This window comes from Hippocampus bargibanti, linkage group LG04, assembly GCF_051943395.1.
Source record: "Hippocampus bargibanti isolate YZ-2025 linkage group LG04, ASM5194339v1, whole genome shotgun sequence".
In the NCBI taxonomy this organism is placed as follows: domain Eukaryota; kingdom Metazoa; phylum Chordata; class Actinopteri; order Syngnathiformes; family Syngnathidae; genus Hippocampus; species Hippocampus bargibanti.
Genome location: NC_142737.1, coordinates 27,221,408 through 27,235,690, shown reverse-complemented (window position 1 = coordinate 27,235,690; position 14,283 = coordinate 27,221,408). Strand labels below are relative to the sequence as shown.

Below are 14,283 nucleotides of genomic sequence, written 5' to 3'. Positions count from 1 at the left end.
ATAGTCAAACAGACATTTGAGGATTGTTTTTTTAAATGTACTTTATTACTTTTAAATATACTTTATTACTTTTTTTCAACTCCTGCACTTGACAAATCCACTATATTTTAGAATTTCCTATGATTAAATAATCTATCCATCCACCCATCCTTTTTCTGTACCGCTTATTCCTCATTAGGGCCGCGGGGGGTGCTGGAGCCTATCCCAGCCGTCTTCGGCCACGAGGCAGGGGACACCCTGAATTGGTTGCCAGCCAATCACAGGGCACACAAAGACAAACAATCAGTCACTCTCACTCACACCTTGGGACAATTTGGAGTGTTCAATCTGCCTGCCATCCATGTTGTTGGAATGTGGGAGAAAACCCACGCGTGGCTGGGGGGAACATGCAAACTCCACACAGGGAGGCCGGAGCGGGACGCGAACCAGCGACCTCTGCACTGTGAAGCCAGCGTGCTAACCAATTAAATAATAATGATTTGGAAATTATTTCAAATTGGAAAATTAATAAAGACTAAATTCATGTAGATGACATAAAACAAACTGAAGTCAAATAAAAGTAGGGTGCAAAAGTAGGTAAAATTTGTTATCAAAGCAGTCTCGTGGAAAATCATGGACTATTGCAATATCCGATCAACACCACCTCATAAGAGGACTGGTGAAATCTGTATCAAAATTAGTTTACCAACATCGTAAAATCATTTTTGTTATGTAAATGGAATGAGATCATTTGTTTCATGACTTTCTTTCTGCATGATTCACTGTGGTTGAACATTACTGAAAACTCCAATTACAATATCATACGAGGACACATGTTAATGACCTCAAATTTGAGTAAGAGTAAGTTTGCGCTTGATTTAATTTTCAGCAAATGTAATGAAAAACTACAGAATGCTCTGGTTTGCTCGTAAGACATGGAGAGAACACTGATTGTTAGGGGTCACTTAGCTTTTTCTAAATATATATATATATATTTATTTTTTACAGCTTTCTTATGGATTATGGTGGCTCTAATCACCTGCTTAGCGGTTCATGAGCGGTCGCGCTATTTTGTAGTCCTTCGGGGTTCCAAATTGTCTCGATACGACTTCTTTTCTTTTTTTCTCTCGCGCTGGGTAGTGGCTTTGCGTCGAACCTAATCAGACAAAAAGGCTGCAACCTTTTTAAGTTGGCTTGTCATTCTCTTTGGAGAGTTTTGACGAGCTGCAGTGAAACACTGACCTCCACTGGATTATCTTGACATGACAATTCATTGGCATGGCAACAGGCTCTTGAGCTTTGTCAACCACTTTCATATCGAGGCAATGCATCGTTTCTCCTCCCCCCCCTTATAAAATAATGTCTTTGATTATTTTTATTATTTTTTCAATTCTTATGAAGGCTTCCTGAGCAAACAACATTGCAATACCTGTTCGAAAGAAGCATACTATTTGTCTAGTTTATATGAATACAGAGACACGTCATATTTTGATTTTTCACAAATATTTGCCAACCGATAATTAAGTTGTACTGGGATATGGATGCTGTTAAATATATTTGTTTTCTTGCTGTTTATTATATCCATTACATTTGATTTGAAACCCCTGATGGTGAATTGGGGGCTGAATCAAGAACTTACACCGTCAAGAGAAGTTCATATATTTTAGAATTATTGTTTGAGTTGGGGAGGAAACCTAAGTACTACCCAGGATAAACCCCTCACACGGAGAGAGCAGGCAAACACCACACAAGGAGGCTGGAGCTGAACGGTGAGGTCAACACACTCACCACTCGCCCGCCGGGCCACCCAAAATACACATAAGTTTATTTATATTCTGGGAGAGTGGCAGAGAAAGAAAAAAATATGTATGTGAGAGGGGGAGAAAACCGCACAATGTCGGAATTAATTGATAAAGTGGGAGAAAAAAAGATGAGACGGCTGATGAAAATAGAGGGTAAAAGTTTGTTAGTGATTTTGCATAACCACAGAAAATAAAGAAATTACACCATTGATCCATTTTCAGTGCTGCTTGTCTTCATCAGCTGACATTGGACCAGAGGCAGTACACACCCTAGACTGGACATCAACTTTATTTTCCTTTGAATTGATGTTATGTCCATCCAGCAGTCTGACCTGACAGCCAGTCACAGATGCTTGGTACTTGTTTTGGAGGTCAAAGAGCCGAAATGTTCCCTCAAATGGGGCATGGCAACACATATCACTTGAGTTATGATTCATCTAAATGGTTGTATCGTGTCGGGAAGAGACATTTTTTAAAGAATTCCTAAAATTTTCAATTGTGGTAGATTTGGTCAGCAGCCTGAATCAAGAACATGGATGGATTCTCATTCATCACACATGACCATCACTGAGTCTCGTCACCCCCAAATTTAATTTGCGGCATACCGATGACACCTACGGAGCCATAGCTATAAAAAGCCATTTGATGTCAAGCTGAACAAGGTGCCCTAAAATTTATGGTTTGGAAACCCACCTCGCCCTGATCTCAACATCTCAAAAGCCGCGAGGCACTTTCATATGGAAATGGTTTAGGAGCACATTCCTTATAAAGTCAAGACACACAGAAATTACCTTCTGACGATTTCTGGCTAAGAAAATCGTGAATCAGAATATAAAAAATCTTCAACCGAATCAGTATTCAGTCACAACCTTCTGACCAGAGTCGTTTGACCAAAAAAGGAGACAGCTACAATGGAAATTGATAGTCAAGACATAGAAGTATAGTGGTCCTAGAATACAGCAGTACTTCTACTAAATTGCAATATCCATAATTGGACTGTAACTAGGTTACATGTCCATGGTTCGCATGTCAACTTCACAGTACTGAGGTACATGGTTTGATTCCGGGTCAGGCCTTTATGTGTGGAGTTTGCATATATTCCCCTTGTACTTCATTCTACATTCCAAAAATGTGCATGGCAGGTTCATAGAGCACTCAAAATGTCCCTAGGTGTGATTGTGAATGTAATTTGTTGTTCGTCTATGTGATTGGCTGGTAACTGGTTCAGGGTGTCCCTCATATTGGCTTGTGAGGACAATATATCTATACAGTAAAGTCTCGTTATATCGATATCGGTTATATCGATAGTACCGCTTATTACGATACTATTTTCATTTCCCTTGCACATTTCTAGTCTTTTTATGTATAATTAGTACCGTTTAGTACGATACCCGGTTATGACGATAATCCGGTTATTACGGTGCTCCTTTTCATCCCCCGCCGGCCATTTTTGTTGTTTATATCGATATATCCGTCGCGCCATTGGTTAACTTGGTCACGTGTCTTGTTACGTGGGCCGCCATCGGTCGCGCCATTGGTCGACTTGGTCACATGAGCCGCCATCGGTCGCGCTATTGGTCGACTTGGCCGTGTGACTTTGTCACGTGACACGCCATCGGTCGCGCCATTGGTCAACTTGGTCACGTGTCTTAGTTACGTGTCACGCCATCAGTCGCGCCATTGGTCGACTTGGTCAGGTGACTTGGTTACGTGCCCAGCACCCGTGTAGCAGAGCCATTTTCATTCTCAGACGCTAGCTCGTGTGTAGCAGACGAGATTGAAGTGTTTGTGTTAAAAGGTAAAAATGGGAAGCAGAAGAAGATTGATGACTTTTTTAAATTGTATACATAATACAGTAAGATGTAAGCGTTGCAGTTTCCCTGTTGTGTTATGTACATGCCCACTGTACTGTATATGAATGCAATCGTTTTTTGCAACAATGTTTCTTGTTTTGTCTGCTGAAGCGCGATGATTTTGAAAATTATTAACATTCCATACTGTGTATTAAAGGACAGCCGATGTCACTTTTTATTCAAATGCAAATAAAAATGACTTCACGCCAAGACGTCTTGCATTGCTTGTGAATCCAAACAATGGCTTCAGATTCGGATAATATGCTTTCTTGTTACACATCCAGTTATGAATATGTTTCAAATACACTGTAGTTCTGAAGATTAAAGCATACATGTTTACAATCATTAAAGAATTATATGTGCCATTTTGAGGCAACATTGGGGGAACATCTCTCACCCAAAAAAAAAAAAAGGGAGCTCATGGCCAGCTCCGTTTCTTATATGGCGCTTGGCTGCCCTCTTTTGGTGGCTTTTGTTTAATGCAGTTCGGCGCAGGATCGGATATATCGATAGTCCCGGTTATATCGATATTTTTTCGGACTCCCTTGAATATCGATATAACGAGACTTTACTGTATATATATATATATATATATATATATATATATATATATATATATATATATATATATATATATATATATATATATATATATATATATATATATATATATATATATATATATATATATATATAATTATTGACATACAGTATGAAAAGATAGGAAGAGTCGGATCTCTATCAGTCCATAAGTCGGTCATCCTAAATATCCGTCTATTAGCCAAGCTGCTTATCTTCACAAGTGTCATGGGCGTGGTGGAGCCCACCCCTGCTGTCTTGGGGCAGTAGGCGGCATACATTCTCAACTGGATGCCAGCCAATATTGGGGCACACGCAAGACAAACAGCATTGAACACACACCATCAGCCTCAAGCACATTTTAGTGTTCCGTGCATATTTTTGGAATGTGGAAGGAAACCGTAGAGTACGGGGAGAACATGAAAACTCCACACAGGAAGGCCAAAGCCCTGCATCTTTCTAGTTGAACCCTGCATCTCTGCAAAGAGTCAGACTCGCTAATCCGTTGACCACCCTACTGTATATTCATGTCAGTGTTATGTTTATTTAAACAGGTCCAGATTTCTCACTTTGTTTGTCAATTAGTTGAAGTTGAGACAATCATTATTTCAGTATTCATACTTTTGTGCTATTTGTTTGGCGGTGCGCAATAGCTTTTTTTCGAATGTGAAATGGGTGAGAGCAAACACCTGAAGAATTCAATTATTTTTCATAATGTCTATCCAAATATCATTTGGGAGGACTTGTCTTGGGAACAGCAGCATCCCGGGTCCAAGAGCTGCTCGTTGAGGATATTGTGAGTCATTTGCTACAGAAATTGAGTCTTTTTTTTCCCTGAGCCAAGGCACTGAACAGCATCTCCCCTTTTGTGTTAGGGTACATTTGTGGGTGTTCGTCCATGTGAAAGCAAGTGGAACAAAAAGCCTGTTAATTAGCGAGTGCCAAAAGATTTAATGAATGGATGGAAAGTGTTTCACAATATTTGCCCATCTCTATGAAAGCATTGACCTTCAATCTGGAATTTAAAATTTATCTGTGGATTTTTAATCATTTAAACATCTACAATCGAGATGGACGTTTTAGATCAATGAAAAATAATTAATATACACTAAATGAAGCAATGCTTCTGCAAAAAAAATTTAAACCAAAATCATGCTGCTGAGCACCATCTAGGAATTGACGGAAGTGTCTTTTTTCTTCCTCAACCACACAAGAGCAGTTAGCAGAATGATACAAAGATAAGTTGACTTTAACGGTGTCCATAAACTCTCCAGCAACATCAAAGCCCAATCTAGCATTGGGCTTTGGCAATCTGAAACACCACAAACCAAACATCAGGTTAAGTGCACAAAGGTACACAAATGTAATAGGGAGTCAGGCTGCTTAAGTGTCACATGATTTGTGTGTTTGACTGTTTTACTGAGCATACTCATTATTTTGAAGCTCATATGGGACCTCATAACATACATAATAGAAATGGTGATTATTTACATTACAGGTACTATCTGGTATCCTTGACGAGTGATCCGTGTTTCAGTTACAGAATATCAGTAACCATTGCTCCATGTAAATATGAGCATATGCTGATGCAATCAACTTTTGCCCACACCATAATTTAACCATGACGAGCAGAGCACAGAAACACATCATTTATCTACATACTCTCTATCTGCACTACACAGCAGCCCGAAACGAGTAACTGTTGTGTTGAGGACACGAGAAAGTGGCAGAATCGGGTCACAAAGTAAACCGAGAAAAGTTTTTTTAATTTATGTTTTTATAATATCAGCAAACAAAATCCTCCCAGGGTGGTATGGCAGAACAGTACAAGTAAGTCAGAATAAATTCACATCAGTTTGCCTCGCAAAGACTCAAGAACGTTTCAATGTGTTAAAGTACCACCAGGTGGAGAGTTGGCAAAGTAGGGTCATATTTTAGGATTGGCTTTCCAATTCTGTGAAGAATCTTAGGGCCTATATATCCATCCACACAAATAAATGCATTTGTACCACTGCACAATATTTTCTAAATGAAGAAACACACGGACATGTAATAAAAAAATGTGTGATTGCATGAAAAAAGTAGAGATTAAAATGCACAGATATAAATGCAAACAGAATATTAGCCTTTTTTCTGACTGCCTACATAACTTTACATGTGTGACTACATTTTGGACGAAGTGATCTTCAATGCATTTTGTTTGGAGTCAGTCAAGTTCTGATAGGCACAGAAGTCCAAGCTGGCGCCAGAATAAGCAGCCGCCGGCATGTGCTCTCAGGATCCTTGTTTTTTTAATGTTTTTGTTTGATATTGTCATATTGTGTTTTTGCTATGTTGAGTGGACCTGATGTGAATTGTTTTTCAGCATTTTTCAGCAAAGGAAAAGACTCTGTTCTTGGGTGCTTGGTCGTTGCGCTTTCTCGGCAGCATAGGTATACTGGCACAGTTTTTGATTGGGAGGCGCCATTTGATTGTCATTGTTGGACAGGTCTGAGGCACTTGTGTATTTTTATTGATTAATTATTTTTGAGTGTGAAATGGGCAGCATTTTTCACAGTTCTGCTTTGTTCAGCAGAAAGGTTGGTGATGTTGAACGGTCTGCGACTGGATGGGTGGATGGCTCGGGACCTGACGAAAAAAGTGGTTAAGATCATCTGACTACAGACATTCATATGTGCTATTTTGTTATTATGTTATTTGTTATGACTTCAAGATGGCGCTGCTGGAGTGGCTTTACACAACTCCTATATGTTGTTCTACTTTCCTCATTTCATAACTTTAATGCTGTAAATTGGGAATTTGTCCATTGTGAGACAATTAAAGGTTTTCTTATATTTGCAAACTTGATGAATCTAATCCACAATGCCCGTGTGCTTTGTTTAGGAATAAAATGTGCCATCTTCACAATGCATGTACTTGTTTGAACCAAAAATAAATAAAAAAAAACAATAAAAAGATTTTATAACATACCTCTATTATTCTGAGCAGCACTGTACATAGCATATGACTGCCTGAGAGGTGAAGAATGATATGCATGGCGTCGTCCGCCAGTTACGAGCGCAAAGGATACGTCACTGCAGAGGACGGACACAAAACATTAAAAAATAAACATGTCAGGAAGCCTTTACAGTAACGTTTCCATGACGCTCCATCGAACGACTATTGCCACAAATAATAATTATGAATGCGATAGCTGAAATTGTGTCGCCCCGGAATCGGCAAGTTCACACGTCCACCTCATAGTACAAAGGTCATTCGTCCGATCGCAGTTCTGGCCTTCCTGTGTGAAGTTTAAATGTTCTCCGCGTGCTTCTGTGACATTTTTCTCTGGATTCTCTGGTTTCCTCCCACACTTCGAAAACATACAGGTTAATGGAACAGTCATTGTCCCTAAGTGTGAGTGTGAGCATAGATGTTTTAATAATAATAATAATAATTATTATTATTATTATTATTTTATCATATAATAATTATTATTATTATACAATTAAAACATGGTTATAAATAAAACTACATATATTATAAATAATAACAAGAGATAAACCTACATTATACAAATGTGATTGTAAATAGGTGGGTTTTTAGATGGTTTTGTTGATGTGTGGCCTGTGAGTGGCTGGCAACCGGTTTAGGGTACCCTTGGCCTACTGCCTGAAGACGGCTGGGATAGGTTCCAGCATGCCTCGCAACCTTTGTGAGGATAAGCGGAGAAGAAAATTGACTGCTTGATGAAATATTTTCCACTGTCATAGATTTTGTTGCATCTGAAAAAAAGGTAGCTAATGTTCTACGTGTTTATTATTCTTTTCTATTCATTTTTCTTTTTTTCTGCACCTCAACAGAAACCTTGTCTATTTTGCAAAGCAGCATAGTCCCTCGGCCACCATCCTTTGCCTATGGGAGGCCCGCCACCAGGACACTGCTGACCTTGACTCTCTTGCCAGTGCCCTTGAAGAAATTGGCAAGATCCACCCCAAAAGTTGCCCCAAGGATCACGATGAGGAAGAAATTGACTCAAATCAAATACAGTCGTGCAGTCTGAGATGAACGTGTGTGTTTCCAGATCATACGGCTTGAAGACTCAGCGTCTCAATCTCCAGACGGAGGAAAGAGCCTCAAGCTCTCAGAGTACAGATATTAAACGATGTCGGTGAGATGCAAGGTGATGTAGAAACAGTGATGTCTCTGAATAGGAAGAGGTTACGCTTGGCTTGTTATGGTTTCCACGAATGCTGTATTTTTTGGGGTGTGCAAATAGCCGATCTAGTGACAACTATTCTTATGTTGTCAACAGAATTTTCTTTGTTTGTATTCCATCCAATTTGATTCGTGGGTGAGGAAGATATTGTATATGTGGTTTCCGAATCAGCAATGAGAACAAAGGAAAATTCCATAATCTCCTGCGGGATATTATTGGCAGAAGAGACATATTGCATAAATGTTGTATTTGTAAGAATTCCAAGTACTAGACCATATGTGTCTCTTTCAACTATCTTGAAGATTGAATTATATTTTCAGACTTTGATTATATTATATGTGAAATGATAAAATAATAATGTCGGCCTACTTTATATATCATCCATCCTACGGCAAGCAGCATGGTCAGCGTGTGATGACCTGACATGGTCATTGTCCAGTGGTAGAGTGATTTTTGTTTTTCACAGCTGAATAACAGTTTTTTTACCATGACAAAAAAAAGAAATAATTTCTGAGAGCTGTCAGGGTGCATGACTGTGTATTATCATTTAATTATGACATAAAGAGATGCCATGATAACTTTACATGAGCACACCAAGTGAAATTCATCCAAAACTGGAAACGACATATACAGTATTCACAATGTATTTCGACACTATCACCCATATGATACAAAAGCTGAAATCTAAACAAACTATTTCTTGTTCTAAATGTTAGTTTCTCCTTTTTCTAATTATTATGATTCTTTTTTTCATATTTTTATATTTGACAGACTACATTCTTTTAAAACAATTTTGTGATCTCATTGAACTCTGACAGCAAAATGACAGTCTGAGTCGAAGGAACTGGGGACAATTGTGTCTTTAACGTTGAACTGCTTTGATAGGGGGTGTTTAAACTGCGATGCAAACCACGCAGATTCAAGTGCCGACTAAAAAAAATGGTACGGCAAATGCAAAATGCATAAGGTAGTCCCAAATTCAATGAGTGAAATTGCTCCCCTGTCTGCATCAGTTGTAACATATTAAATGACTATGACGTAAGATACTGATAGATTTTGTTAAAAAAAACATTGAAGCAACATTTCCTTTCTTTTCTGCTGAACATATAACTGCATGGACACAAATCTTTACGAGAATACAATTTAACGACAGTATACAAGGTGTCACTGTTCACGAGGGGCGGCCATCTTGTGTTAAACAGAAAACGAGAGAGAGAGAGAGAGAGAGAGAGAGAGAGAGAGAGAGAGAGAGAGAGAGAGAGAGAGAGAGAGAGAGAGAGAGAGAGAGAGAGAGAGAGAGAGAGAGAGAGAGAGAGAGGGCAATTACAACTGTCCCCAATCTGCCTTATATCTTTCCAACCCATGCAATTATCTACTTTCGGACTAATGTTAAAATAATTTGGATATTTCTGAATTTCATTATTAATGCCTTCTATGAAAAAAAAATCCAAGACTGCAACCACACAGTAACAGAGGTGTGCCATAATCCAAGTGTTCGGTATACACAAATTAAATTCCTTTGCAGCATTACAATATTTTGAACGCCTTGTATTACAAGGACTGTGATTGTAACAATGTGCAAGCATACTCACAGATAAATGGAGTTACGTGATAGGAGCTGCACGCTCTGATGTAACACCTGGTTCATCATTGTTATTCATTCAGCTATTACAGCCTGTGTGAATGGGTGTGTTAATGGGTGTCAAAACAGCTTTGCTACAAAATTCATTGTTATGTACTTGAAAAATTAGCCGCAGCGATTCAAATGTATGCCTCATGATTAGTCACATTAAGCTCTTTCTGGGAAATAGACAGTGGAGAGGAAAAACAGTATTGCGGGGATAGTTAGAATTATATCATTTATCTTGGAAAATTATCATGGATATCTACAAAGATGACACCACAACAACATCTAACAAAATTAAGTGAACTTTTGAGGCAATTGTTGTTTGTGACAGTGAGTTTTCTTTTCTTTTTTTTTCCTTAGACAAAGAAGTGCGCTACAAATCCTATTAAGGGTGCTAGTACGTAGTTTGTTCTAAGATACATCAGTGTTTTGTTTTGTCTTTTAATATAGAAACCTGATCCATCAAATATTTGAAAACCGTGGTAAGAAATTGACCTTCAACATGTATCAGTTAATTCTGTTCATAGATGGGATTCAAACACACAAATTGTATTGATTGACATTCTGTTGGCTCTTCTGAACATACAGATTATTATTGTTGAGTATGTCTGTGAATTATCATGTTGTAACTTTGAACAAATTGCTTTGTCTCTGAATGACTTTACTGAAAGAAAGAATATAAATGTATAAGTTTGTCAATTGCATTCAAATGCATTTCTAGACAAAATAAAAAAATATATATAATGATCAATATTTACTGGCCGGTAAATGAATTATTTGGATCATCTCTTTAACTGTGACTTATGCCCTATTTTATTTGCCATAACTGAAAACTGCAAAAACAAAAAGCTTTTGTTTTACTGAGCGCGTCCTGCCTATAATCAGCATTCATTTTCATTGTGGGTATTTTTCAGACACTGTATGTTAACGATCTCTTTGTTTTTCAAAATGTGATGTCAGACATGCACAAATACAGTATACAATTATTTTCATGACTGACAATGCTTTTGTCCTTCACAAACCGGTTTCAGGAGCTAAAGTTTGAAGTTGTGAAAATCGTTTCCTTTGATCAAAGTCGGTCCTCATGCTGTTATTTTGCTGCACGCATGGCCTTTGGCTTCATATCACTATTTTCGTGCCTTGTTTAACTTCTGTGAATGATGAATGTTACAGACGTGGATGAGAAAAAGAATTACACTGATAAGAAAAATTAAAAGTCTTAGTTAAAACATATATAAATTATCATGTTGAATAGGCTACAGAGCTTTACTAGTGCTGAACGTCCAAGATTTGGTAATGCCTGGGCAGCTTTGTGGTGTATTGGGTCAAAAGTTATGGACATTTTGGATGTTTTCTGTATAGTACAATTTGAAAATACATATGCAGCCTTTTGGAAATAAATGTACAGTTGAAAGTGATCCGTTGTTTTTTGTTTTGTAGTTTTTTTTAAAGATATTACACAAATGATCGTCTGGTCAGAGGTGCAGGGTTCGAATGGAATCAGAATCAGAAAACCTTTATTCGTCCCACAATGGGGAAATTTGCAGTCCACAGCAGCAATTGAAAAGGGATGGGGTTGGGGTGGGGTGAAAGGATAGAAAACAAGATATTCTAAGCATAACAAAATAAAAAATGTCAACTGTATACTGTGCAAATGTAAATGTGCAAAACCGTTCCATAAGAGAAAAAAAAATGCATGTTGTTGTTGTTTTTTTTTTTTTGGATACTTTGGTTTCCTCCCACATTCCCAAAATATGCATGGCAAGTTAATGGAACACTTGCAATTTTCCCTATTGGGGTGAGTGTGACCACGAATGTTTGTTCATCTATATGTGTGCCCTTCGATTGGCTGCCAACCAGTTCAGCTACTGCCCAAATATGTGTGGGATAGGCTCGAGTATGCTTGTAACCCTGATGAGAATAAGCAGATTAGAAAATGGTTGGATGGTTCATACATAGAGTGTATCCCGTGCAGCCTACCTCTGCATTTTAGTGCTAGACACAGAGCTACAAAAATAATAAAACAAACATATCATCAGCACAGTTTAATTGCAGGCCAGTCCAGTTTACGGGATAATAATCCATTCATTTAGGAATACGTCTGTGTAAGCTCTCAGTCGTACAGGAGTGGTCCATCGATGAGAAGGTTTCTTCAGCCGTCATCTGTACAAAAGTGAAGGTTTCGGACGTTTCGCCTCCTATCCAAGAGGCTTCGTCAGCGAACTAAAGTCTGACTGGTCGTATCGGCCCCATTTATATATCCCTAATGTCCAGACATGGTGGCGCCGGTCACAGCTATGATAGGTCCCTACCCTCAGGTTGGGAGGGGCGGGGGACCCCTCCCTGTGGCCCCACTGATTGTTCCTACATTCCTGACTAACGATTGGCCTATTACCCCCACTGCCCCCGGTATCACCTCATCAGCATAACGACCCTCATCAGCATTGCGAAAGTTGCCTAACCTGTTTTGCCTAAGCAGGCTATTGTATGAACGATCCAAATTGAACCTCACCCCACCAGACCGATTTAACGAAGGATTTTGTTGTTTTATAAGAATCGCTTCTTTTACGCCCCTTTCAAACCATATATGTTCTTTCGCTAAGATTTTAACCTCATTGTCGTCAAATGAGTGGTTGCTAGCTTTTAGGTGCAAATGTACTGCCGATTGAGGCCCACTAGTATTATCCCTGCGATGTTGATAAAGTCTTTTTTTGAGAATTTGTTGAGTCTCCCCAATGTACTGCTCTTTACAATTTTCATTTTTACAATGTATGGAATAAACTACATTACTTTGTTTTTCATTTGGTAGCCTATCTTTTGGATGCACTAATTTTTGCCTTAACGTGTTTATCGGTTTGAAATAAGTAGGAATTTTATGTTGCCAAAGGACTCTTTGTAATTTTTCAGAAACTCCTGCAATGTACGGTACTGCTACTCCTCTCCTTTTTTTTTTTTAAGAACCAAACTTAAACCGGATCACATCTGCCAATTATTAGAAATCTGCCTTAACACTACGTATTTTCAATTTCGGGAAAAATTTTATAAACAAATTCATGGTTGTGCTCACCAGTTTCACCCATAGTGGCGAATCTTTACATGGAAGAGATGGAGAAACAGGCCCTCACATCCTTCCCAGGGACAAAACCTAGACACTGGTTTAGATATGTGGACGATACTTTTGTCATAATTAAGAAACAAGAAATTCAATCCTTCACAGATCACCTCAACTCTGTAGACTTCAACATTAAATTTACTCGTGAGGACATTCAAGAGAACCAACTGGCCTTCTTGGATTGTAAAGTAATTATAAAAGAGGACAGAGCGCTAAAAACAGAAGTCTTCAGGAAGGCTACGCACACTGACCAATACTTACTTTTTGACTCTAACCACCCTTTACAACATAAACTAGGAGTTATCAGAACCCTCCAGCATAGGGCTAAACTAATACCAACTAGCACTGAAGGTAGAGAAAAGGAGTCAAAACATATCAGGAGAGCACTCACTAACTGTGGGTACCCTCAGTGGTCATTCAACAAATGTCAGAAAGAAAGAATAGCGAACGAAACCAATAATTCTCAAGATTCAAAAAGGAGAGGAGTAGCAGTACCGTACATTGCAGGAGTTTCTGAAAAATTACAAAGAGTCCTTTGGCAACATAAAATTCCTACTTATTTCAAACCGATAAACACGTTAAGGCAAAAATTAGTGCATCCAAAAGATAGGCTACCAAATGAAAAACAAAGTAATGTAGTTTATTCCATACATTGTAAAAATGAAAATTGTAAAGAGCAGTACATTGGGGAGACTCAACAAATTCTCAAAAAAAAAGACTTTATCAACATCGCAGGGATAATACTAGTGGGCCTCAATCGGCAGTACATTTGCACCTAAAAGCTAGCAACCACTCATTTGACGACAATGAGGTTAAAATCTTAGCGAAAGAACATAGATGGTTTGAAAGGGACGTAAAAGAAGCGATTCTTATAAAACAACAAAATCCTTCGTTAAATCGGTATGGTGGGGTGAGGTTCAATTTGGATCGTTCATACAATAGCCTGCTTAGGCAAAACAGGTTAGGCAACTTTCGCAATGCTGATGAGGGTCGTTATGCTGATGAGGTGATACCGGGGGCAGTGGGGGTAATAGGCCAATCGTTAGTCAGGAATGTAGGAACAATCAGTGGGGCCACAGGGAGGGGTCCCCCGCCCCTCCCAACCTGAGGGTAGGGACCTATCATAGCTGTGT

At 38.7% G+C, this 14,283-nt stretch overlaps 1 protein-coding gene and 1 long non-coding RNA gene across 5 annotated transcripts in view; both read left to right on the top strand.

Annotated features, from left to right (window-relative positions):
• unc5db (unc-5 netrin receptor Db) overlaps positions 1–9,729 on the top strand; it is a 255,429-nt gene extending 245,700 nt beyond the window's left edge. For all 4 annotated transcript variants that reach the window (XM_088994976.1, XM_088994977.1, XM_088994975.1 and 1 more), the window contains one exon: positions 8,056–9,729. In XM_088994976.1, coding sequence (XP_088851102.1) covers positions 8,056–8,260 — 205 coding nt within the window. In that variant the 3' untranslated portion in view covers positions 8,261–9,729. The remainder of the gene's footprint in view (positions 1–8,055) is intronic.
• LOC148899599 (uncharacterized) lies at positions 5,863–7,236 on the top strand. The gene is made up of 3 exons (XR_016114763.1): positions 5,863–6,043; positions 6,579–6,701; positions 6,786–7,236. It is a non-coding gene; the product is annotated as an uncharacterized LOC148899599 (long non-coding RNA).
• Positions 9,730–14,283: the final 4,554 nt, after the last annotated feature.